The sequence below is a fragment of the Rhinatrema bivittatum genome, chromosome 3 (genome assembly GCF_901001135.1).
Source record: "Rhinatrema bivittatum chromosome 3, aRhiBiv1.1, whole genome shotgun sequence".
NCBI lineage: Eukaryota > Metazoa > Chordata > Amphibia > Gymnophiona > Rhinatrematidae > Rhinatrema > Rhinatrema bivittatum.
The window spans coordinates 24659852-24685456 of record NC_042617.1 but is presented as its reverse complement, the minus strand read 5'-3'; the positions used below and the strand labels follow the sequence as shown (position 1 = coordinate 24685456).

Below are 25605 nucleotides of genomic sequence, written 5' to 3'. Positions count from 1 at the left end.
ATTGTATAGAATAATTTACCATTCCTTCATTCAGTTTATTTGCCAACAACTCTTCTCATTTTGGTAACATTTATTTCAAAATATACTGACTATAATAGTAATAATCAGTCTATTAATTTTGAATTTTCAAGAAATCACTAATTAGTATGAGTTACCTTCACTTTCTGTCATAATTGAACTGCTATTTCTATACTGATATTCTTGATTCTCCAGTACCCTACACCTCCTTGGAAGTATTGTTGAGTTTTATCGTGTATTAACCTAATGTATTAGTTACATTATTATTGTTTACAAACTTGTTTCACTATAATTTAATTTTGATTGTAAAGCTTGTTGCTAATTTAATGTTCTCTGTAAACCGAGGTGATGTTTGCTAACGAACCGCGGTATATAAAAATCCTTAAATAAATAAATAACCAATTAACTATGAAAATAAAATAAAGTTACAAAGAACAAGGGGTTTACAGGATGGGAGAGTGGAGAGCGAAAGCACATGATTAGTATAATAAGTTATAAATAACTAAGTTTAAAATAACGGAGTTTAACATATAAACGAATGTTTTGTATGTTTTGCTTTGTAATCCATTTTTTAATCCATTACAAGGCAAAACAAATGTGTTGCTTTGTAATCCATTTTTACTGTGCAGTAATTGGAAATGTAAAAAAGTGATTTTTAGGAGATAAAGTGAGCAGTTATCTGAATAACCTCACACAAACACAAAGATTTCGTATTAACAGTTATATTTGCCACTATTGGAGCAGATCACTCTATTACAGATCTATGCAAAAAGGTGTTATAATTTTTTCAGTATCCCTAGAGGAAGTTTACTGTATTTATTTCTTCTTAATATTACCATGTTTAATATAAGAGCTGTTTTTTTTTTCCTGGTTTGTCCTGCTAAGGTCTCAGGTGTTATTTGTCTTTCTGCCCAGTACATGTGCAATACCTTTGACCCATTACTTTGTTCCTGCTGATAATCTAATAAGAATTTCCTAGCGTGTAGCAGATGGACTCAGGACCAATGGGTATAGTGTAATCCTGTTAGCAGTTGGAGACGGATCAGATTTCAATCTGACGTCAGCCGCTAGTACATATACCCCTGCAGGAAGTGCAGCTCCTCAGTATTTTCCGTCTCCATAGCAGTTAGGGACTATCTGCACGCTCTCAGAGCGTTAGACCAAAATTTAAAGAACAAACCAAAATTTAAAGAAGAAACCTACCTGAAGACGAGCCCTGCACTCCTGCGGTGATACCCTCGGGTCCCTCCCCCAGTTGAGTTTCCCGAGGTGATTTCCATGGTCCCTCGGAGGTGAGCCTCGGTCCAGTGGCCGATTCGCGGCAGGGACTTTGCCCCTGAATCCTCGTGCGCGGCGTAGAGGCAGCCTCGGTCCATCGGCCGAATCGCGGCGAGGACTTAGCCCCCGATCTCGGGCGCGGCTGAGAGGCAGCGGGTGCACCCCCTCGAGCGCGGCGGTGAAGGTAATTGCCCTCTCCCCCCGCAGCCGGAGACCGCCCGGAGCAAAACTGGGAAGCGCCGAAGACAAGGTAAGGTGTAAATCTTCTATTTAATCTGGTCTCCGAAGATCAAGGAGGAGCACAGATCGGCGTTCGGAATCTGTGCCATTGGGTTGATCCGCCCTAGCAGGGCCAGGCCCCGGCTGTTCCAGGGTCCGCCCACGTGGAGACCCTCCAAGGAGGTCACCATATTGCCCGCACGCTCGCCGTCGCCATCTTGGCCTTGTTCACCGCGCCGCCTGGCGCCCGATCCGCACGCACAAATTAGGCTAAGCGCACAAAATTATTTGTGCGCACATAAAACCTTACGCGCATAACTTACGCGCACAGTACAAGGCGCATATATACGGCTAGACGCACACGTGCGCGCACATATCAGACGCAATGGAGCGCATAAGAGCTTACGCGTCCACAGAAATGGCACCCCCAGAAATAGGAATAAAAGCTCAAGGCCTCTGCCCAGCATGCCACATCAGAGCCGCACAGAGTGAGGAAGCAGATGCCCTATGCGCACACTGTGAGGAGGCCCTGGGAGATCCAGGTCAGGGCCAGTCCCATCCAGGGCCCAGTGCTAGCTCCTCAGGGGGCACCCCGAACCTAGCAGGCCCCAGTGAGTCCATCCCACAGACAGGGAACCTCAGGGAACCGGCGCCCCTCAACCTAGACCCAGCATCGATCTCCTGGGTAGAGTTATTCAAGGGGATTCACGCCTTTGTCAAGATGCAGACTGAATCCCGGGCGGACCAGCCTTATGCGACACCGGAAGACCCTCATGCCCCAGGACCCTCGAAGCCTAGGCACAGGCTCCCACCACCCAGAAGCCCCGCATACGGGGGACATGGATTTCTCCGAGGAAGAACTCGAGCCTCTTGAGGAGGGAGAACTTCCCTCGGGGACAGAGCCACACCGAACCATGAGACGCTTCTTCTCAAAAGATGAACTTTCGGACCTTGTATCCCAATGCCTATCGGAACTCGCTATCCCGGGCCAAGGCACCCCGGGGGAACCTAGAATGAACCCCCTGCTGGAGGGCCTTCGACAGACATCTCGCCATTTTCCTCTTCTACAGGCGGCACAACAGCTAATTGATCTGGAGTGGAATGCGCCGGAGTCCTCGTTCAAAGGGGGTCGAGCCTTATCGGCCATGTACCCCCTGGACCCAGCAACCAAGGAGCTTCTGGCATGCTCTAGAGTGGACGCCATAGTTTGTGCGGTCGCTAAGCCCACTACCATCCCAGTGGAGGGAGGAGCGGCGCTCAAGGATGCACACGACCGGCGCCTGGAAGCCATACTAAAACAAGCATTTGAGGTGGCAGCCATGTCCCTGCAAATTGCGTCCTGCTGTACCGTGGTGACACGTTCCTGTTTATCCCAAGCCAGGAACAACACCCCGGGAGAAGACATGGAATCAGCACTATCATTCCTCACTGATGCGGCTTCCGATCTAGTGCGCGCACAGCAGCCAGAGGAGTGTCATGCACAGTGGCAGTCAGGAGACAACTCTGGCTTCAAAACTGGTCGGCTGACACCTTCTCCAAGACACGCCTCACGAGAATGCCCTTCAAAGGATCCCTCCTGTTCGGCAGCAAACTAGAGAAACTGGCTAACAAATCGGGCGACTCCCCATTACCTCGTCTGCCGGAAGACAAGGCGAAGAGAATCCAGCGCCCCTTTCCCAGGTCCACCAGAGGCAGAAGCTCACAGCGCTTCAACCCTTACAAGAACAACTATCAATCTCATTGATAGTTGTTCTTGTAAGGGTTGAAGCGCTGTGCCCCAGCCGCACCCCACAATGAGATTGTGCCCCACGCCAGCACCCCACAATGAGATTCAGCCGACCCATCCAAGGGAAGAAGCCATAGGGGGCAGGCTAACCCTATTCTACTGCAGATGGGTCGAGATAACTTCGGACAAGTGGGTCCTAGCCATCATCCGAAAAGGGTATTACCTGGACTTCCTTCGAACCCCTCCGGACAAGTTCGTGGAATCTCCCTGCCACAACCCCAGCAAGAGGGCGGCAGTGGAAGCTACACTGACCAGACTTCTGGACCTCGAGGCCATAACCCCGGTACCTACTCGGGAAACAAATACTGGACATTACTCCATTTACTTCATCATACCCAAGAAAGAGGGTACATTCAGGCCCATCCTGGACCTCAAGTCGGTTAACTGACACCTAAGGATCCCACGCTTCCGCATGGAAACCCTACGATCGGTCATACGTGCAATACAGCCAGGAGAGTTCCTCACATCCCTGGACCTGTCGGAGGCCTACTTACACATCCCAATTCATCAGGAACACCAGCGCTACCTACACTTCAAGGTCCTGAATCGTCACTACCAGTTCCGGGCACTACCCTTCGGGTTAGCCACTGCACCCCGGACGTTCACCAAGGTAATAGTAGTGGCGGCGGCAACACTCAGGAAGGAAGGAATCCTCGTTCATCCTTACCTGGACGATTGGCTGATCAGAGCAAAATCACCAGAGGAAAGCCACCAAGCAACCAGCAGAGTCATTGCCCTACTGGAAAGACTGGGATGGGTAGTCAACACAAACGAGCTCCCTATAGCCCTCGCAGTCGCTGGAATACCTAGGAGTCCGATTCGACACCAAGGAAGACAAGGTCAGCCTGACCCCCAAGAGGAGATCAAAGCTGTGGGACCGACTCCAGACCTTGCTGAGCGCCCCTCGTCCCACAGCGTGGGATTACCTACAAGTCCTCGGACTAATGGCATCCACACTGGAAGTGGTGCCATGGGCGTGGGCCCACATGAGGCCCCTGCAACGCTCACTCCTATCTCGGTGGAGCCCACGATCCCAAAACTACTCCGTACGTCTATCACTACCAGGCAGAGTCTGGATCCAGCTAAGGTGGTGGCTACAGACCAGCCACATGAGCCGGGGATCAAGACTATTCTCCCCAACCTGGACCCTGCTCACCACAGATGCCAGCCTCCACGGGTGGGGAGCAAACTGCGAAGAGTTAACCACCCAAGGGCGATAGAACGAAGAAGAGGCAGTGTGGAACATCAACCGCCTAGAAGCACGGGCGGTCAGATTAGCCTGCCTGCGGTTAGCCCACAGACTTCGAGACAAAGCGGTCAGAGTGATGTCGGACAACGCCACGTCGGTGGCCTACATCAACCGGCAGGGCAGAACCAGAAGCCAACAAATGTCCTTAAAAATAGACCCTCTGATGGCTTGGGCGGAAGCAAATCTCCAGGACATCTCCACCGTCCACATCGCCGGGAAGGACAACACCACGGCAGACTTCCTCAGCAGGGAAAGCCTAAATCCAGGAGAATGGAAGCTGTCACCCACAGCCTTCAAGATGATAGTGAATCGGTGGGGGACTCCAGACATGGATCTTCTAGCAAACAGATCCAACGCTCAAGTACCCAGATACTTCAGCCGCAGGCGGGATCCGCAGTCCCAGGGGATCGACGCCCTGATTCAGGCCTGGCCACCAGGGACCCTGCTATACGCCTTTCTGCCGTGGCCCTTGCTGGGCGTAATCATTCACAAGATTCAGCGGCACAGGGGACTAGTTCTTCTGGTGGCCCCAGACTGGCCAAGAAGACCCTGGTATGCAGACATGAGAAGACTACTGGTAGGGAATCCACTACCCCTGCCTCCACACAGAGACCTGCTACAACAAGGTCCCATCCTCCACGAGGACCCAGCTCAATTCTCTCTTACGGTCTGGCCATTGAGAGGGCCCGCCTGAGAAAGAGGGGATACTCGGGGGCAGTAATAGATACTCTCCTCTGAGCACGCAAGTTCTCCACATCTCTAACATACATAAGGATCTGGAGAGTCTTTGAGGCCTGGTGCGAAGACCACAATGTCAAACCACGTTCCTCTAAAGTTCCGGTGATCTTGGAATTCTTACAGAACGGATTACAGAAGGGTCTGTCCCTCAATTCCATCAAGGTACAGGTGGCCGCATTGTCATGCTGCGGCTCCAGGAGCGAGGGCGACAGCATAACCTACCACCCAGATGTATCACGCTTCCTGAAAGGAGTCAAACATATTCGCCCACCACTAAAGTGGCCAGTGCCCCTGTGGAACCTCAACCTCGTCTTGGAATTCCTAGCGGGATCCGCCTTCAGACCCCTCCGAGGCCTGTCCCTCCGTCTGTTAACCTTGAAGACTGTGTTCTTGCTGGCCGTGTGCTCAGCCCGCCGCATCTCAGAGCTACAGGTCCTGTCCTGCCGTGAGCCATTCCTCAGACTCACCCCGGGGACCATTCAGCTACGCACGGTTCCCTCCTTCCTTCCCAAAGTGGTCTCACACTTCCACCTTAACCAAACCATCTCACTACCTGCAATGGACGACTTGAAGAGGTCGGAAGAAGCCCGTAGTCTGCGCCATCTCTACATCGGCAGACTCCTATCCAGATATCTGGAAATGTCGGAACCAGTACGAAAGACGGACCACCTTTTCGTCCTTCACAGCGGAAAGAGACAAGGGGAAGCGGCCTCGCGGGCAACCATCACCCACTGGATCAAGGAAGTCATCAAGGCGGCCTACGTACAAGCGGGAAAACCACCACGTCTACAGGTCAAGGCCCATTCCACCAGAGCCCAGGCGGTTTCCTGGGCAGAAACTAGAATGCTGTCACCGGCCGAGATCTGCAGGGCGGCAACGTGGTCCTCCATCCATACCTTCTCCAGATTCTACCGTCTGGATGTTCAGGCTCGGGAGGACACAGCATTTGCAAGAGCAATCCTTAAGGGACCACGGGCAGCCTCCCACCCAGTTTGGGAGTAGCTTTTATACATCCCATTGGTCCTGAGTCCATCTGCTACACGCTAGGAAATGGAGAAATTACTTACCTGATAATTTTGTTTTCCTTAGTGTAGACAGATGGACTCAGCAGCCCACCCTCGGCTGCCACCATACATGGTCCTTCAACGATTCAAGGGTAAGCCATGCTTTCATTTACCTAGGGCATCCACCCTGCCGGGTGTCGACGCTTTCCGGTTGGGCACACTGGCGGTCTCCAGCTATAGTCAACCAACCAGTTCAAGTTAATCAAGTTTTAACGTTCTAACAAAGTTACCTAAGTTAATCATATTAAGTTAATCAGTCAGTCACACATATATCCACAATGCTTTGCAAGGAAGAATACTGAGGAGCTGCACTTCCTGCAGGGGTATATGTACTAGGGGCTGACGTCAGATTGAAATCTGATCCGTCTCCAACTGCTAACATGAGTACACTATACCCATTGGTCCTGAGTCCATCTGTCTACACGAAGGAAAACGAAATTATCAGGTAAGTAATTTCTCCATTTATAATCTGTAATGAAACAGTAACAGCTGCAAAATTGAACTATATGAGAAGTGCCATGGCAGTTGGCTACCCAAATATTATTAAATGAACTTTACTATTTTGAGAAATATATCAGTGAAATAATTTGCTGATGATCATTCTGTCTCACCAAAAATCAGAAGGAAGCACTGCTGATTAAAGTTTAGACTTAGGCTAGAGGGAATGTAAGATTACTATATTTACACCGAAATAGACTTCAATGGGATCACCCTTATATAGAAAGCTAAAGTGCTTACCTGTAATAGGGATTTTCCCCAGACAGCAAGCTAAATCAGTCACCCAAGAGAGTGACGTTATCTGATAGTACTGAGATGAAAAGCACTCTTGGAGTTCAGAACCTAGAAGGTCTTTTTGAGCATTCAGGATCTTCCTGTAAGCTTGCACTCTAAAGGGGTACTGGGAGAGCTTGTCTGGATGACTTTCCTGATTACTGTAAACCGTTCTGATGGCGAAACCGAATGATGGTATACAAAACACGGTAAATAAATAAAATAAAATAATAAATATTCTGCTCTCTGCAGAACTCCTGTAAGCAACTTAGTTTTCTCTGTGCACAAGCAGGATAATAGCCACACAAGGGGGACTCTCAAGCTGAGAGTTTGTCAGTATTAGGTCAATGTAACCTGTCCATGTTGCCCAAGGATGGAGGGTACTATTGAAGGAGTTGAATAAGCTTCAAAGAACTACTTGTTGAAACCTGCTGCCGTGATGTGAAGCAGTTTCTAGGCAGTAATGAGTAGTGCAGGTACGGAGATAAGATTATGTAGCTGTTTTGCAGATATCTTCTACGGAAGCAGAGCGCAGATGCGTTAAAGAAGTTGCTGTAATCATAACCCGATGGGCCTTTACTTTACTTGGAATATGTAGTCCTGTTTGATTATAGCAGTAAATGATGCAATCAAAGATCCCAGTAGAAAAAGTTCTCTTTGTAACTGTGACTGGATTAAAGGAAACAAACATTTGTGAGAACTTTCTATAGCACTGTATCCTTTGCAAATGGAAGAATAAAGCTTTTCTGCAGTCCAATGTATGAAGAGACTGCTTGCTGAAATGGGCTTGCGATTTTGGAAAAAAGTTAGCAACACAATGGATTGATTCAACTGACACTGAAAAATCACCTTTGTGAGAAGTTTAGGATCCATTTTTAAAACTTCTCTGTTGTGAAAGAACTAAATATAAGGATAGTATGAGACTAGAACTTGTACTTCACTTGTACTCTCGAGCAGAAGTAACTGCTATAAAAATAAAATTTTCCAAGAAAGGAATTTTAGTTCTGCTGTTACCAAGGGTTCAAACAGTGTTTTCATGAGCTGAGCAAGGACTATGTACATTCAAATCCCAAGGTACACGGTGAAAGTTTCAGATGTGTGAGACCTTTAATAAATTTGCCAACTGTAGGCTGGAGAGAAATAGGAACATCTTCCAGATTCTTTGGTATTCTGCTGTGGCACTAAGGTGAACTCTTGAATTAGTTTTTAAACCAGAATTGGACAGGCTTAATAGATATTCAAGTAAAAGAGGAACAAGACATTTAAAAGGATCCTACCTGAATTTTGAGGACCAGATAGTAAATCTTTTCCTTTTAAAGTTGTAGGATCTTCTGCTAGAATATTCTCTTGAAGCAATGAAAATTTCCTTTTTCTGCTGTAGGTAACTGCCTGGATGAAGTTAGTTGACGTTCATATACAGCAGAAGAAAAGGATGTGTGATATGAAGCTTGTAGGCTGTCCAGTACTTCAAGACCATTATCGATAAATCATTTCAGAGTAATTTATTGAGAGCTTCACAAGTAATCACAGTTCATAAAGAATGAGACCCTCTAATATGCTCTGTCTTGCTGGAGAGCTGCATCAAAAGGTATTATAACCTTAACTTTAAAAGCATAAAGAAATACCTATCAACCAGGACAGAACATGTGGCAATTATGGCAAAACTTCAGTATATACCCACCCAAGATAAGGGTTTCTTCAATATAATCAAGCTGTGCAGTGGTCTTACAAGAGTCATTAACATGGAGAGTCTCCTATAACTAGAACTCCAAAAATCACACCAAAACTTTATAACATAAGAACATAAGAAAATGCCATACTGGGTCAGACCAAGGGTCCATCAAGCCCAGCATCCTGTTTCCAACAGTGGCCAATCCAGGCCATAAGAACCTGGCAAGTACCCAAAAACTAAGTCTATTCCATGTAACCATTGCTAATGGCAGTGGCTATTCTCTAAGTGAACTTAATAGCAGGTAATGGACTTCTCCTCCAAGAACTTATCCAATCCTTTTTTAAACACAGCTATACTAACTGCACGAACCACATTCTCTGGCAACAAATTCCAGAGTTTAATTGTGCGTTGAGTAAAAAAGAACTTTCTCCGATTAGTTTTAAATGTGCCCCATGCTAACTTCATGGAGTGTCCCCTAGTCCTTCTACTATCCGAAAGAGTAAATAACCGATTCACATCTACCCGTTCTAGACCTCTCATGATTTTAAACACCTCTATCATATCCCCCCTCAGTCGTCTCTTCTCCAAGCTGAAAAGTCCTAACCTCTTTAGTCTTTCCTCATAGGGGAGTTGTTCCATTCCCCTTATCATTTTGGTAGCCCTTCTCTGTACCTTCTCCATCGCAATTATATCTTTTTTGAGATGCGGCGACCAGAATTGTACACAGTATTCAAGGTGCGGTCTCACCATGGAGCGATACAGAGGCATTATGACATTTTCCGTTTTATTCATCATTCCTTTTCTAATAATTCCCAACATTCTGTTTGCTTTTTTGACTGCCGCAGCACACTGAACCGACGATTTCAATGTGTTATCCACTATGACACCTAGATCTCTTTCTTGGGTTGTAGCACCTAAGATGGAACCCAACATCGTGTAATTATAGCATGGGTTATTTTTCCCTATATGCATCACCTTGCACTTATCCACATTAAATTTCATCTGCCATTTGGATGCCCAATTTTCCGGTCTCACAAGGTCTTCCTGCAATTTATCACAATCTGCTTGTGATTTAACTACTCTGCACAATTTTGTGTCATCTGCAAATTTGATTATCTCACTCGTCGTATTTCTTTCCAGATCATTTATAAATATATTGAACAGTAAGGGTCCCAATACAGATCCCTGAGGCACTCCACTGTCCACTCCCTTCCACTGAGAAAATTGCCCATTTAATCCTACTCTCTGTTTCTTGTCTTTTAGCCAGTTTGCAATCCACGAAAGGACATCGCCACCTATCCCATGACTTTTTACTTTTCCTAGAAGCCTCTCATGAGGAACTTTGTCAAACGCTTTCTGAAAATCCAAGTATACTATATCTACCGGTTCACCTTTATCCACATGTTTATTAACTCCTTCAAAAAAGTGAAGCAGATTTGTGAGGCAAGACTTGCCCTGGGTAAAGCCATGCTGACTTTGTTCCATTAAACCATGTCTTTCTATATGTTCTGTGATTTTGATGTTTAGAACACTTTCCACTATTTTTCCTGGCACTGAAGTCAGGCTAACCGGTCTGTAGTTTCCCGGATCGCCCCTGGAGCCCTTTTTAAATATTGGGGTTGCATTTGCTATCCTCCAGTCTTCAGGTACAATGGATGATTTTAATGATAAGTTACAAATTTTTACTAATAGGTCTGAAATTTCATTTTTTAGTTCCTTCAGAACTCTGGGGTGTATACCATCCGGTCCAGGTGATTTACTACTCTTCAGTTTGTCAATCAGGCCTACCACATCTTCTAGGTTCACCGTGATTTGATTCAGTCCATCTGAATCATTACCCATGAAAACCTTCTCCATTACGGGTACCTCCCCAACATCCTCTTCAGTAAACACCGAAGCAAAGAAATCATTTAATCTTTCCGCGATGGCCTTATCTTCTCTAAGTGCCCCTTTAACCCCTCGATCATCTAACGGTTCAACTGACTCCCTCACAGGCTTTCTGCTTCGGATATATTTAAAAAAGTTTTTACTGTGAGTTTTTGCCTCTACAGCCAACTTCTTTTCAAATTCTCTCTTAGCCTGTCTTATCAATGTCTTACATTTAACTTGCCAATGTTTATGCTTTATCCTATTTTCTTCTGTTGGATCCTTCTTCCAATTTTTGAATGAAGATCTTTTGGCTAAAATAGCTTCTTTCACCTCCCCTTTTAACCATGCTGGTAATCGTTTTGCCTTCTTTCCACCTTTCTTAATGTGTGGAATACATCTGGACTGTGCTTCTAGAATGGTATTTTTTAACAATGACCACGCCTCTTGGACATTTTTTACTTTTGTAGCTGCTCCTTTCAGTTTTTTTCTAACAATTCATCTAACTTCTCACATCATTATTCCAGGTCCATAAAAAGTGACTTTCAGCAACTAAGCAGTCAGTACAAAAGCCTAAAGGCTAGATTATAGTAGATTCCTATTGCACTATGTGACAAAGAATGACAATATTTGCAACCTTATAGGTAGGTGGTTGAATAGCTAGGCGTTGGAACCAGGGAGACTATAGAAATCAAGGCTATTAAAAATCATTTGTTTTTCCTTGGTTTTTGAATATTCATTGAAATTAGCAGAATTGGGGGAAAACATAGAGAAGGCCTAGGTTCCACCAATTTGAGAAATCATCCACTGCCAATTTGCCCTTGCTGGTCTCCTGGAACTATGTGTGGGACTCTTTTGTTGATGATAAACATTGCAAAGAGGTTTATTTGCAGAGTGTCCCAAATTTGAAAAAGTTCCTGTGCTGTATAGTGATCATTCATGCAATTGTAGTTGACAACATAAACTGTCAGTTATCTGATTCTGGTTTTCTAGAAGATAACTAAAATTAAAAATTTCTTGGGAAGTTGCCCATTTTCAAATTTTAGAGGTTTCCAGGAAAAGCTTGTAAGAAACTGTTTCCACTTGTTGATTATAAAACATTGCCATTTGGTTGTCTGGATCAGCATTGTCACAGGAATCCATGGGTTCAAAAGGAGAACGCATGAGCCTCGTTAATACTACATTGAGGTCCCATTCTGTGACTGGTGGTTGGTGTGGAGGTTTAAGTTGAATTAAACCTCTCATAAACCTACTAACAAGGGGTTGTACAGATATTGGTGCTTCCCCGATGGTATTATGATAAGCTGAGATTGCACTTAAGTGTACCCTTACAGATGAGGTCTGGAGACCAGAGTCTGAGAGATGCCACAGATAGTCTAATAAAGATGATGTAGTGCAGGAAAAAGGGTCAATACCATTTTGTGTACACCACATGGTAAATCTTTTCCACTTAGAACGATAATTCTTTCGTGTGGAGGGTTTGTGTGAAGCTACAAGCACTTGAGAGACGTTAGATGAAAGATTGAGAGGTTGCAGAATCAAGCTTTCAACATCCATGCTGTGAGGGATAGGGATTGAAGGTTGGGATGACGCAACCTGCCCTGATCCTGAGTTATGAGAGTGGATGCTGTGCCCAGGCGAATTGGGTCTCTGATCGAGAAATCGAGGAGTATTGGAAACAAACTTGTCGAAGCCAATATGGGGCTATGAGTATCATGGACCCTTTGTCCTGTTGTAGCTTCACTAGAGTCTTGGTTATTAGCGGTATCGGGGGATACGCATATAGAAGTAGGGATGTGAATCGGATCCGATATTGGATCCGATTCACATCCGATATCGGATCCGATTCACATCTATAGAGATGTGAATCGGAACCAGAATCGGATCCGATATCGGATCCGATTCACATCCCTATATAGAAGGCCTAAATTCCAATGGCGAGCAAAGGCGTCCCTGGGTAAGCGGTTTCTCTGCTTGTGCAGGGAGCAAAAGTTGTCCACTTTGTAATTCAGTTGTGATGCAAAGAGGTCTACTATTGGTTGACCCCAATGTTGAAATATCTTGGTCACTACGACAGGATCCAGGGACCACTCATGAAGTTGGAACTGACGACTGAGGCGGTCGCTATTACGTTGTGAATGCCTGCTAGATAAGTGGCCTGAGAAACATTGAGTGGTGATCGTTGGAGACTTTAATATGCCAGATGTAGACTGAAAATCCCATCTGCAGAATCTAAAAATAGTAGAGCGATAGTGGATGCCCTGCAAGTAGCTTTGTTCAAACAAATGGTAATGGAACCCATGAGAGAAGGAGCTATACTCGACTTAGTGCTCACTAATGGAGATAATGTCTCTGATGTCCAGGTGGGCGCCCACCTCAGCACCAGTGATCATCAAACGGTATGGTTTAATATCACAAAAAGGATACGGAAAAGAAACACAAAGACCCAAGTTTTGCAGTTCAAAAACACGGACTTTGAGGAAATGGGGAAGTACCTGGAGGAAGAACTAAAAGGCTGGGAGAACGAAAGAGATGTGGATCAGCAGTGGACCAATCTAAAAGGAGCAATTACCAAGGCAACTACTCTATATGTTAGAAAAGTAAAGAAAAGCAAAAGAAAAATGAAACCTATCTGGTTCTCAAAGGAGGTGGCTGACAAAATAAAGGCCAAAAGAACAGCGTTCAAGAAATATAAAAGATCCCAAAGGGAGGAGCACAAAGAAGAATATTTGATTGAACTGAGGGAGACGAAGAAATTAATCAAGACGGCAAAAAGTCAAGCGGAAGAGAGGATTGCCAAGGAGATAAAGAATGGTGACAAAACATTTTTCAGATACATCAGCGAAAAGAGAAACGTTCAAAGTGGTATAGTGAAACTGAAAGGTGAAAAGGATCAATGTGTGGAGAGAGACGAAGAAATGGCAGAAATATTAAACAAATACTTCAGTTCCGTGTTCACTAAAGAAGACCCTGGAGAAGGACTGTCGCTAGTTAACAAACTAGAGGGGAATGGAGTAGATGTAACTCCATTTACAGTAGAAAATGTATGGGAAGAGCTGAAGAATCTGAAAGTGGACAGATCCATGGGGCCTGATGAGGTTCATCCCAGGATACTGAGGGAGCTCAGAGATGTGCTGGCAGGTCCATTGTGTGACCTGTTCAATAGATTCCTAGAAACGGGAGTGGTGCCAAGTGATTGGAGAAGAGCGATGGTGGTCCCGCTTCACAAGAGTGGGAACAGAGAAGAGGCTGGTAACTACAGACCGGTTAGCCTCACTTCGGTGGTGGGAAAAGTAATGGAGTCACTGTTGAAAGAGAGAATAGTGAACTATCTAAAGTCCGGAGAATTGCTGGACCAGAGGCAGCATGGATTCACCAGGGGAAGATCCTGTCAGACAAATCTGATTGACTTTTTTTGACTGGGTAACCAAGGAATTGGATCAAGGAAGAGCGCTCGATGTCATCTACTTGGATTTCAGCAAAGCTTTTGATACGGTTCCGCACAGGAGACTGGTGAATAAAATGAGAAGCTTAGGAGTGAGTGCCGAGGTGGTGGCCTGGATTGCAAACTGGTTGACGGACAGAAGACAATGTGTGATGGTAAATGGAACTCTCTCTGAAGAGAGAGCGGTTTTAAGCGGTGTACCACAAGGATCGGTGTTGGGACCGGGCCTGTTCAATATCTTTGTGAACACATTGCAGACGGGATAGAAGGTAAGGTTTGTCTATTTGCGGACGACACTAAGATCTGCAACAGAGTGGACATGCCGGAAGGAGTGGAGAGAATGAGACGGGATTTAAGGAAGCTGGAAGAGTGGTCGAAGATATGGCAGCTGAGATTCAATACCAAGAAGTGCAAAGTGATGCATTTGGGGAGTGGAAATCCGAATGAACTGTATTCGATTGGGGGGGGGGGGGAGGCTGATGTGTACGGAGCAGGAGAGATGGTGTCTAATGATGGTGTCTAATGATCTGAAGTCGGCAAAACAATGTGAAGTCGGCAAAACAATGTGACAAGGCGATAGCAAAAGCCAGAAGAATGCTGGGCTGCATAGAGGAATATCGAGTAAGAAAAGGGATGTGATTATCTCCTTGTACAGGTCCTTGGTGAGGCCTCACCTGGAGTACTATGTTCAGTTCTGGAGACCGTATCTACAAAGAGACAGAGACAAGATGGAAGCGGTACAGAGAAGGGCGACCAGAAAGGTGGAGGGTCTTCATCGAATGACTTATGAGGAGAGATTGAAGAATCTAAATATGTACACCCTGGAGGAAAGGAGGAGCAGGGGTGATATGATTCAAACTTTCAGATACTTGAAAGGTTTTAACGATCCAAAGACAACGACAAACCTTTTCCGCAGAAAAAAAATCAGCAGAACCAGGGGTCACGAGCTTAAGTTCCAGGGAGGAAGACTCAGAACCAATGTAAGGAAGTATTTCTTCACTGAGAGGGTGGTGGATGCCTGGAATGCCCTTCCGGAAGAAGTGGTGAAGACCAGAACTGTGAAGGACTTCAAAGGGGCGTGGGATAAACACTGTGGATCCATCAAGTCTAGAGGATGTGAATGAAGAGGGGGTGGCTCGCGGGAATGAAGGCTACTACCTGGCGATAATACCCTTATTCAGTATACATACACACGGTTAATGCGACTCCAACAATGCTCTAAGCTTCAACGGTAAGAGGAAATGTGGAAAAAAAAAAGGATTTGCATTCACAAAAAAGCGGGGTGTAGCTTGCTTGTTACGGCAGTTACTACCCCCAAACCAAATAAGACTGATACTTTACTTTCAATGCCTATCTAGCATAGCTCTCTGCTTCAACGGCAGGGGAGAAAGTCTGATACTTCACTTTCAACGCACAGCCAGCATATCTCTCTGCTTCAGCGGCAGGGGAGAAAGTCTGTTACTTCACTTTCAACGCACAGCCAGCATATCTCTCTGCTTCAGCGGCAGGGGAGAAAGTCTGTTACTTCACTTTCAACGCACAGCCAGCATAGCTCTCTGCTTCAACGGCAGGGGAGAAAGTCTGATACTTCACTTTCAACGCACAGCCAGCATAGCTCTCTGCTTCAGCGGCAGGGGAGAAAGTCTGTTACTTCACTTTCAACGCACAGCCAGCATAGCTCTCTGCTTCAACGGCAGGGGAGAAAGTCTGATACTTCACTTTCAACGCACAGCCAGCATATTTCTCTGCTTCAGCGGCAGGGGAGAAAGTCTGTTACTTCACTTTCAATGCACAGCCAGCATAGCTCTCTGCTTCAACGGCAGGGGAGAAAGTCTGTTACTTCACTTTCAATGCACAGCCAGCATAGCTCTCTGCTTCAACGGCAGGGGAGAAAGTCTGTTACTTCACTTTCAATGCACAGCCAGCATAGCTGACTGCTTCAACGGCAGGGGAGAAAGTCTGTTACTTCACTTTCAACGCATAGCCAGCATAGCTCTCTGCTTCAACGGCAGGGGCAATGTAGAAAAGAGGATCTATATATAAACAACAACCAACAAGGACTGAATTACAAAGTCGAGTAAACAAAAGCATGGGTGTAGCTTGCTTATTGAGGCGGTTACTACCCCTAACTAAGCTACATATTCAATTAGATGCAGTTCCAACACTGCTCTCTACATTAATGGTGGGGTGGAAGGGAAATAGAACTAAAAGGTACGAAGAGCCAAGCGTAACAAGTAAGAGGAAAAAAAAAGTGCATAGCTTGCTGGGCAGACTGGATGGGCTGTTTGGTCATCTTCTGCCATCGTTTCTATTATCCCTGCCATGTAGCAAAATTATAAGGATCCCTAGTCATCCGTGGGTATATACGCTCTAGCTCCAGAAATTAACCTCCAAGACATGCCGCTTAATGGACATTCTTGCAGAAGAGACTATCCCACCCCCCCTCCCTCCTCCCGTCCATCCATTAAACAGGATGGCTTGCTCCTATATTGGGAGTGCCCCCATAGCAGTCGGGGATGGCCACTACCAGACCCCCTCCCACAATAGTAGTAACATACAGAGCTTAAGTAGTTCATAACAAACATAAACAATCAGAACCAGTATAATACAATCAAAACCTGCTTCCTTCATCAAAAAGGACATAATATTGTGGCAGTCACATATATAATCAGAAGCCACACAGCTGGGTAGTACATCCATACTAAAAGCCTAATGAACTGGGTCGCCTCTGTATCCTCTTCCTTTCACCCTTAGTCTGAGAGGGCTGCCCTTGAATGTTCCAAATGTCGCCGAAGCCTCCTGCCACCCTGGTAGACTCTATGCCATCTTGGCTGAGCCACAATTCTCTGCTGTTTTGGAGGGGACTTGGCGGGTGTAATATTCAAGCTGTAACCGGCCTTCTCTATGGCCTCCACTGCCGCGTTCAGCATCTTGACTCTGTGTGACACCCCTTTCACCACAAACTGTAATCCAAACGGGAAAGTCCATTTGTACCTTATGTTTTCATTTCTCAAGAAGGAGGTTACCTCTCTCATTTCAAACCTCCTCCTAAGCATAGAGGAGGCCAGGTCTTGATAAAGGGCAATGGGATGGCCCTCCCACATCCAGGTATTATATTTTTTAGCTGCGTCCATTACTAAAGTCTTTTGGGTGTAGCTATGGAAGCAAAGCACGATGTCTCGTGGTTTAGTGTCCAATCTTGGTCCAAGAGCTGTGTGTGCTCTCTCCAATTTTATGCCACTGGTTTGTTCAGGCTCTGCCTCATCTTGTAAGTTTCCTTCCATAAGTATAAAGCTGCAGATTTTCTCAGCCACCTCAGGGACATTAGAATATGCTGGAATTTCAGGCACCCCCCCTAATTCGCAGATTTCACCTCCGTGTACGATTCTCAAGATCTTCAAGTTTATCTTGCATTGTGGTGAATTCCATTTCTAGGTGTCCCTGCTGCATATTTAATGTGTTCAGCGCTGCTGCGTGGCTATCAGTCCTGGCATCAACTTCATCTCTGTCCCAGCGCTGCAAAATCCTCACGCAGGTCTGAAATGGAGGCAAGCAGTTCTTTTTTATGATTCTTGAGTTCTGTTCGAAACTCGATAAACCACCCCCAAATGTCATCTCTCAGCTGAGTGATAATCACGGGGTGCTCAATTTCGGCATCTGCCGCATTGCCAGTAGCCTCTCCAAAATTTACCGCGGTGTCATCTGTTGCGGCCTGCTCAGGCCTGTCTGCTGGAACGTCGGTCAGCTTTGGCACTTTGGTAAAAGAAAACTGCTTTAAGTCTGCAGTTTTTCTTTTCGCTGCCATAGTTGCTAGTTCAGGAGCCTGTAGCTGCTTCACCTTATGAAATACCGGGTGCTAAAATTAGTTTAAGTAGTTCAAATTAGATCTGGGAGGGAGAGCTCGAGTTTCATGCGTCTATCTCCGTTGCTAATGGAACAGCGCCCCCCAAAGCAACAGCTTTTATAGAGTATAGACTGCGCGCAGGTAACCTATACTCCACCAGAGCTGCATGAAAAGGAAATCGCTGCCCTGCAAATCAACTTGGTATAGATGTAGAGAAAGCTGGAGGAATTCGTATGGAGCCACAGCCAGGAGCAAGCCAAGGCTCGGGAACGGAGGCCACCAATGCTGAGCTGCATGCCCATGGGTAGGAGGTAGGCCTCAGGGAGGACAGTGCTTGAAAGAAAGAGGAGGCAGTCCTGCAGGAGGCAGACCTGCAAGAAGGAATTGGGCACACTACGCAGACACTATGAGGGGCAGAAGATGAGATGACCAAATTCCCATAGGAGACTGCCCACGAGGTAGCCCACTGTGAGGCACTGGCTGCAGAATGCAGGCAAACCCAGGTGACGACAGCCAAGCAGATCCAGGAACTGGAGCATGGGCTCAAGGAATGTACAAAAACATGTTTGATATGGAGGGAAAAAAGCAAGCCAATGCAATGTCAGTTTCTGGTACTGAAGGAGCACCTGAGCCGGAAAGCACTGGAAGGAGGTGCCTTGTTGGCCGAAAAACTGCCAGGGCAGCTTTGTGATATGACGAGCAAGCATGAGGGGTCATTGGCTGAGGTGGGCCAGTTGCACCTCCTGCTGAGACTGCAGGAGCTAAAGGCAGATGAAGGACTTGGTGTCCCAGCTCTCCTTCTGTGACACAGCTGACTGCTTTGGGAACATGAAGAGTTGCCTGATGACTGAAGGGAACGAGAAGGCCAAACAGGTGGCAGCAGAAGAGAGGGAGTTTACAGAGCAGCAACAGGAGGCTAAGGAGCTCAAGGACCAGATCTCCATGCTGGATACTCAGGACTAGAGCTCTCGGGCAGAAGTGGCCAGTGAGCAGCTGAGCCAGGATCAACAGAATGCAAGAAAGTTTAGAAACTGCTGCAGAGGCTTATCCAAAGGGAGTTAATGATCTACAAATTAGTATAGAAAAGATTTCTAGAGAGAAGGAACCAGGAGGGTGAAATGTCAGATGAACTGAATCAAATCACTGTGAACCTGGAAGATGTAGTTAGCCAAATTGACAAACTAAAGAGTAGCAAATGCATCCTAGGGTTCTGAAGGAACTAAAAAATGAAATTTCAGACCTATTAGTTAAAATTTGTAACCTATCATTAAAATCATCCATTGTACCTGAAAACTGGAGGGTGGCCAATGTAACCCCAATATTTAAAAAGGGCTCCAGGGGCGATCCGGGGAATTATAGACCAGTGAACCAGACTTCAGTGCCGGGAAAAATAGTGGAAACTATTCTAAAGATCAAAATCACAGAGCATATAGAAAGACATGGTTTAATGGAACACAGTCAACATGGATTTACCCAACGGAAGTCTTGCCTCATAAATCTGCTTCATTTTTTTGAAGGGGTTAATAAACATGTGGATAAAGGTGAACCGGTAGATATAGTGTATTTGGATTTTCAGAAGGCTTTTGACAAAGTCCCTCGTGAAAGGCTTCTAAGAAAACTAAAAAGTCATGGGATAGGAGGCGATGTCCTTTCATGGATTACAAACTGGTTAAAAGACAGGAAACAGAGAGTAGGATTAAATGGTCAGTTTTCTCAGTGGAAAAGAGTAAACAATGGAGTGCCTTAGGGATCTGTACTTGGACCGGTGCTTTTCAATATATTTATAAATGATCTGGAATTACGACGAATGAGGTTATCAAATTTGCAGATGATACAAAATTATTTATAATAGTTAAATCACAAGCGGATTGTGATACATTATAGGAGGACCTTGCGAGACTGGAAGACTGGGCATCCAAATGGCAGATGAAAATTAATGTGGACAAGTGCATATAGGGAAAAATAACTCTTGTTATAGTTACACGATGTTAGGTTCTATATTAAGAGTTACCATCCAGGAAAAAGATCTAGGCATCATAGTGGATAATACTTTGAAATCGTCGGCTCAGTGTGCTGCAGCAATCAAAAAAGCGAACAGAATGTTAGGAATTATTAAGAAGGGAATAGTTAATAAAACGAAAAATGTCATAATACCTCTGTATCACTCTATGGTGAGACCGTACCTTGAATACTGTGTACAGTTCTGGTCGCAGCATCTCAAAAAAGATATAGTTGCAATGGAGAAGGTACAGAGGAGGGCGACCAAAATGATAAAGGGGATGGAACAGCTTCCCTATGAGGAAAGGTTGAAGAAGTTAGGGCTGTTCAGCTTGAAGAAGAGCCGGCTGAGAGGGGGATATGATAGAGGTCTTTAAAATCATGAGAGGTCTTGAACGAGTAGATGTGAATCAGTTATTTATATTTTCGGGTAATAGAAGGACTAGGGGGCACTCCATGAAGTTAGCAAGTAGCACATTTAAGACTAATCGGAGAAAATTCTTTTTCCCTCAGTGCTCAATTAAGCTCTGGAATTTGTTGCCAGAGGATGTGGTTAGTGCAGTTAGTGTAGCTGGGTTTAAAAAAGGTTTGGATAAATACTTGGAGAAGTCCTTTAACTGCTATTAATCAAGTTGACTTAGGGAATAGCCTCTGCTATTATTGGCATCAGTAAAATGGGACCTTCTTAGTGTTTGGGTACTTGCCAGGTTCTTGTGGCCTGGTTTGGCCTCTGTTGGAAACAGGATGCTGGGCTTAATGGACCCTTGGTCTGACCCAGCATAGCAATTTCTTATGTTCCTATGAGTACTGGAGAAACAAATGCAGGAAATCCTTCGAAGGACGTGCCACAGAATCTGCATAGAAAAGCAGTGAGAGAATTGGAAGACAAACCACAACACCCAAGAGAAGTAAGAGTCTTACCAGAGGAGAAGTGGAACTCAGAGTTCCAGATGGGCTTGTATAACTGACTATAGGTGGACATTGGGCAAAGTGGGCTCTCGCTGGTTGGGGATTGGTTAAGGGTAATCCTAAGGAGAGAGGGAGACCATGACACTATCTTGAGCTTAGTGTTAAGTCGAGAGTGGTTGAAAGTAACCCTAATGTGAGGGGGTAAGCACGCCACTGTGAACCCAACCAAGAGTTTAGTTGGTGGGTTACCAGAAAAAGCATTTTGGGGTGGGAAGCCACTTCCTTGGTTTGATTCCAGGGTGAATGAATATGCTTGCCCCAAATGGATTCAAGTTGAGGGGGAGGGCATGTGATGGAGTGGCCCTAGAGCCCTCCTTAACCTGTGTGGGACCAGGCTAGATGTCTGGTCCACCTTAAATCCTGCAGAGGGAGCAAGCTCTGTGGGCAGTTCCCTGCTGGAGAGGTTAAGAGAGAGAGCCCAGCTGGGGATCAGTAGACTAGGCCCAGGTTTCCAGGAGAAGGCAGTTCCTGTATAACATTACTGTCCTAATTTTTTTAATTTTAAAAAAGGACTTATTGCCCATGCCCTCTAATGTTCGGGGCAGGTTACAAAAGAAACATACATAATAAAACATTCATAATAAATAATCACAAGAGGATATTAAATATAATGGTAAAAATAAAGGACAAAGGAAAATGAACTGTCATACAAGAATAGACTTGAAAAGAAAAACCTAAATGGTTTAAAGAAAACTGGACTGTGGACATGGAGGAGAAAAAGTATTTATGGTCTGTTAAAATCTTTAGGTGCCTGATTGAATAGATGGTATTTAAAATGTTTTTGAAGTCCCTAGCACCAGGTATAGATCCTATATGGAGTGGTATGTAGTTCCATATTATGGGGCCAGCAATGGAAAAAGCACGCTCACAAGTTGCTGAGAGTCTGGTTGATTTTGGCGAGGGTATTTCAAGCAGAAATTGGTTTTGTGATCTACGATTTCATGTAGGAACAGAGAAGTGAAGACTTGCACACAACCATGGACTGTTGACATTGTGTATTAGATTGTGTATTGTGGAAAGTGTTTTATATATTATCCTCCATTGTATGGGTAGCCAGTGGAGAGAATGGAAAATACTAGTGATATGATCATGTAGTCTGGTATTAGTAAGTAGATGAGCAGCTAGGTTTTGCACAAGTTGTAGGGATCTTATTGAGATTGAGGAAGACCAACATAGTGAGAGTTACAGTCAATATTAGTAAGAATCAGAGACTGAAGTACAGTTCTGAAGTCGTCATGTTCAAGTAAGGGCTTAATGTGCCTAAAAAGACTGAGCTTGAAGTCTGAAGTACTGATTTAATATGCATTTTCATGTCTAATTTGGGGTCAAAGATAATTCCAAGATTACGAACAGATTGTGAGATTTGGAATGTAGTGTTCTGAAGACAAAGTTGTTGGTAGATCAGAAAAAGCTGGATTACCAAGAATTATTATTTCTGTTTTGACAGGTTCAGACAGAATCTGTATCCGAATGCTATTGGTATGTGTTTACTGTTGAAGGTAAGCATTTGTTCAGTAATGTGCACTGTAAATAAAATCACTGAATACAAACCAGACTGCTGAATTACACTGCTATAGTATCTTTGATTATATAATTTTTAGGACCCATTGGCCTATTTTTAAAGATCATGCTCATTTGAAATACTGAAGACTTTCCCCAAACCAGAAGCACATCTAGGGGAAGTAGGGAAGAATGTTTTCAAGTTGTAGTCAAAATTTAGGATTGGCTTTGGTCTGTATCTATTGTAGAAGCTTAGGTTGCCCCCTCTCTTTGGAATGTGGCCTGTTTTGATGCTGCTTTTGAAAACAAAGGTATGGATAAGAGTACTGTTGATACATTCTTCCTGGATAGTAATATTGCTTTCTATAAACTTGAGGCTGACACTTTCAGGAGGTGGAGGGTTGTTGAAATAGTAAGAAGGGTAGTGCAGTGTTCCTTAATAACATGAACTGTTTACTTTCTCCCAAAGAGATTATCTCCCGTGCATGGTGGAGCATCAGCAAGCTTCTCATGTACATTTTCCCAGAGACCAGATGCATACAACCAAGCGAGCCTTTTGGCTTGAATGTCTACTGCCGAAGTTCTAGAAAAAGTGTTATAGGCGTAGTAAGCCAATTTCATTAAATATTTGCTGCAATCTTCTGCCTCCTGAATGGCAGGAATAAAACAGTTAATTTTATCTATTATAAGTTCTTCTGCTAGAGATTGTCATTTTTGCAGATAAATGTACATATATTGAATCATGAGCTGCTATTTTAGAGCTTAGCATGGCTCCTTTTCCACACTGTCCAATATCCTGGTGTCTTTGCTAAGAGGGATGTTTGAATGCATTTTGGAGCATTTAGCTTTTCTTAAGGCTGACTCGACTACTACAGAGTGATGGGGAAGCTGAACTTCATCATACCCAGGAGTTGGTTGATCTCTGTATTTAAGATCCAACTTCCTGGAGTAGCTTGTATATTGGAACTGCCCTACTTATCTAAGCACATGAATGTACTTGAGAAAGCTGAAGATAGGTTCAGATGTTTTTGTAATTTGAAAGGGAATTTCCTTAGCCATCTTCTGCACAAATGTAGGATAGTACATGTTTTCAGGAGAAGATGTACTGCTAGACTGCTGAGAGGAGGGATCATTGGGAAGAGTTGTAGATTGTTTTGTCTTCTGAACAAAATGGGAGTGAGGCACTGGAGATATCTGAGCCTTCTTGGGAATTGGATAAATCAAGAGGAACTTCTGGAGGCATGTCATCCTTGAGAGGAAAAGAATCTTGTTATACTGAATGAGTTTGAACCATTTCATCCCTGGATTGAAATGGTGTCCAAAATAGGGGTCACTTCCTCTAATGAAGATGGAGGCAGCAGTTTGGACACAACAGCTAAATATTTTTATTTTTCTAATTTTTTAATTGAACAACTCAGTATTCAGGTAAAATACAAAAATCATAAATGTGATAACAATATAAGAAGTTCACAAATTTTTAATAACCCTTTAGTCAGCCTCGTTGCCCCAGCTCATCTTCATCCCAAAATTGGAAATAGTTTCAAATTAAATTTAAATCAGATTGATAGGCTGTGATGCTATACTATATCACCAAGCCTTAAAAGGTATCCAGATTAAATTAAATATTTGAATTCTACATAAGAAATTGCCATGCTGGGTCAGACCAAGGGTCCATCAAGCCCAGCATCCTGTTTCCAACAGAGGCCAAACCAGGCCACAAGAACCTGGCAAGTACCCAAACACTAAGAAGGTCCCATGTTACTGATGCCAATAATAGCAGAGGCCATTCCCTAAGTCAACTTTATTAATAGCAGTTAATGGACTTCGCCAAGAATTTATCCAAACCTTTTTTAAACCCAGCTCCACTAACTGCACTAACCTCATCCTCTGGCAACAAATTCCAGAGCTTAATTGAGCATTGAGGGAAAAAATTTTTCTCCGCTTAGTCTTAAATGTGCTAGTTACTAACTTCATGGAGTGCCCCCTAGGCCTTCTATTATCCGAAAATATAAATAACCGATTCACATCTACTCGTTCAAGACCTCTCATGATTTTAAAGACCTCTATCATATCCCCCCTCAGCCGGCTCTTCTTCAAGCTGAACAGCCCTAACCTCTTCAGCCTTTCCTCATAGGGAAGCTGTTCCATCCCCTTTATCATTTTGGTCGCCCTTCTCTTACCTTCTCCATTGCAACTATATCTTTTTTGAGATGCGGCGACCAGAATTGTACACAGTATTCAAGGTGTGGTCTCACCATAGAGCGATACAGAGGCATTATGACATTTTCCGTTTTATTAACCATTCCCTTCCTAATATTTCCTAATATTCTGTTTGCTTTTTTGACTGCTGCAGCACACTGAGCCGACGATTTCAAAGTATTATCCACTATGATGCCTAGATCATTTTCCTGGATGGTAACTCCTAATATGGAACCTAACCTCATATATCTACAGCAAGGGTTATTTTCCCTATATGCAACACCTTGCACTTGTCCACATTAAATTTCATCTGCCATTGGATGCCCAATCTTCCAGTCTCGCAAGGTCCTCCTGCAATGTATCATAATCCGTTTGTGATTTAACTACTATGAATAATTTTGTATCATCTGCAAATTTGATAACCTCACTCATCATATTCCTTTCCAGATCATTTATAAATATATTGAAAAGCAGCGGTCCAAGTACAGATCCCTGAAGCACTCCACTGTTTTACCCTTTTCCACTGAGAAAATTAATCATTTAATCCTACTCTCTGTTTCCTGTCTTTTAACCAGTTTGTAATCCACGAAAGGACATCACCTCCTATCCCATGACTTTTTAGTTTTCTTAGAAGCCTTTCATGAGGGACTTTGTCAAATGCCTTCTGAAAATCCAAATACACTATATCTACCGGTTCACCTTTATCCATGTGTTTATTAACCCCTTCAAAAAAATGAAGCAGATTTATGAGGCAAGACTTCCCTTGGGTAAATCCATGTTGACTGTGTTCCATTAAACCAGGGGTCGGGAACCAATGGCTCATGAGCCAGATGTGGCTCTTTTGATGGCTGCATCTGGCTCGCAGACAAATCTTTAATAAAAAAGTAAAAATCTAACAAACCCCCCACCCTCCTGACGCCCCCCAAGACCTCCGAAATTAATTTACTACAACCCCCACCCTCCTGACCCCCCCAAGACCTGCCAAAAGT

At 44.5% G+C, this 25605-nt stretch overlaps 1 protein-coding gene across 3 annotated transcripts in view; it reads left to right on the top strand.

The window, feature by feature from the left end:
* The window catches only part of TRMT61B (tRNA methyltransferase 61B), a 103459-nt gene that overhangs the window by 42514 nt on the left and 35340 nt on the right, over window positions 1-25605 (top strand). Inside the window, exon 5 of one of the 3 annotated variants that reach the window (XM_029592971.1) lies at window positions 22365-22416. The exons of the other annotated variants lie outside the window; for them this stretch is intronic. Within the exon in view, the coding sequence (XP_029448831.1) occupies window positions 22365-22416 (52 nt within the window). The remainder of the gene's footprint in view (window positions 1-22364; window positions 22417-25605) is intronic. 3 annotated transcript variants of the gene reach the window in all.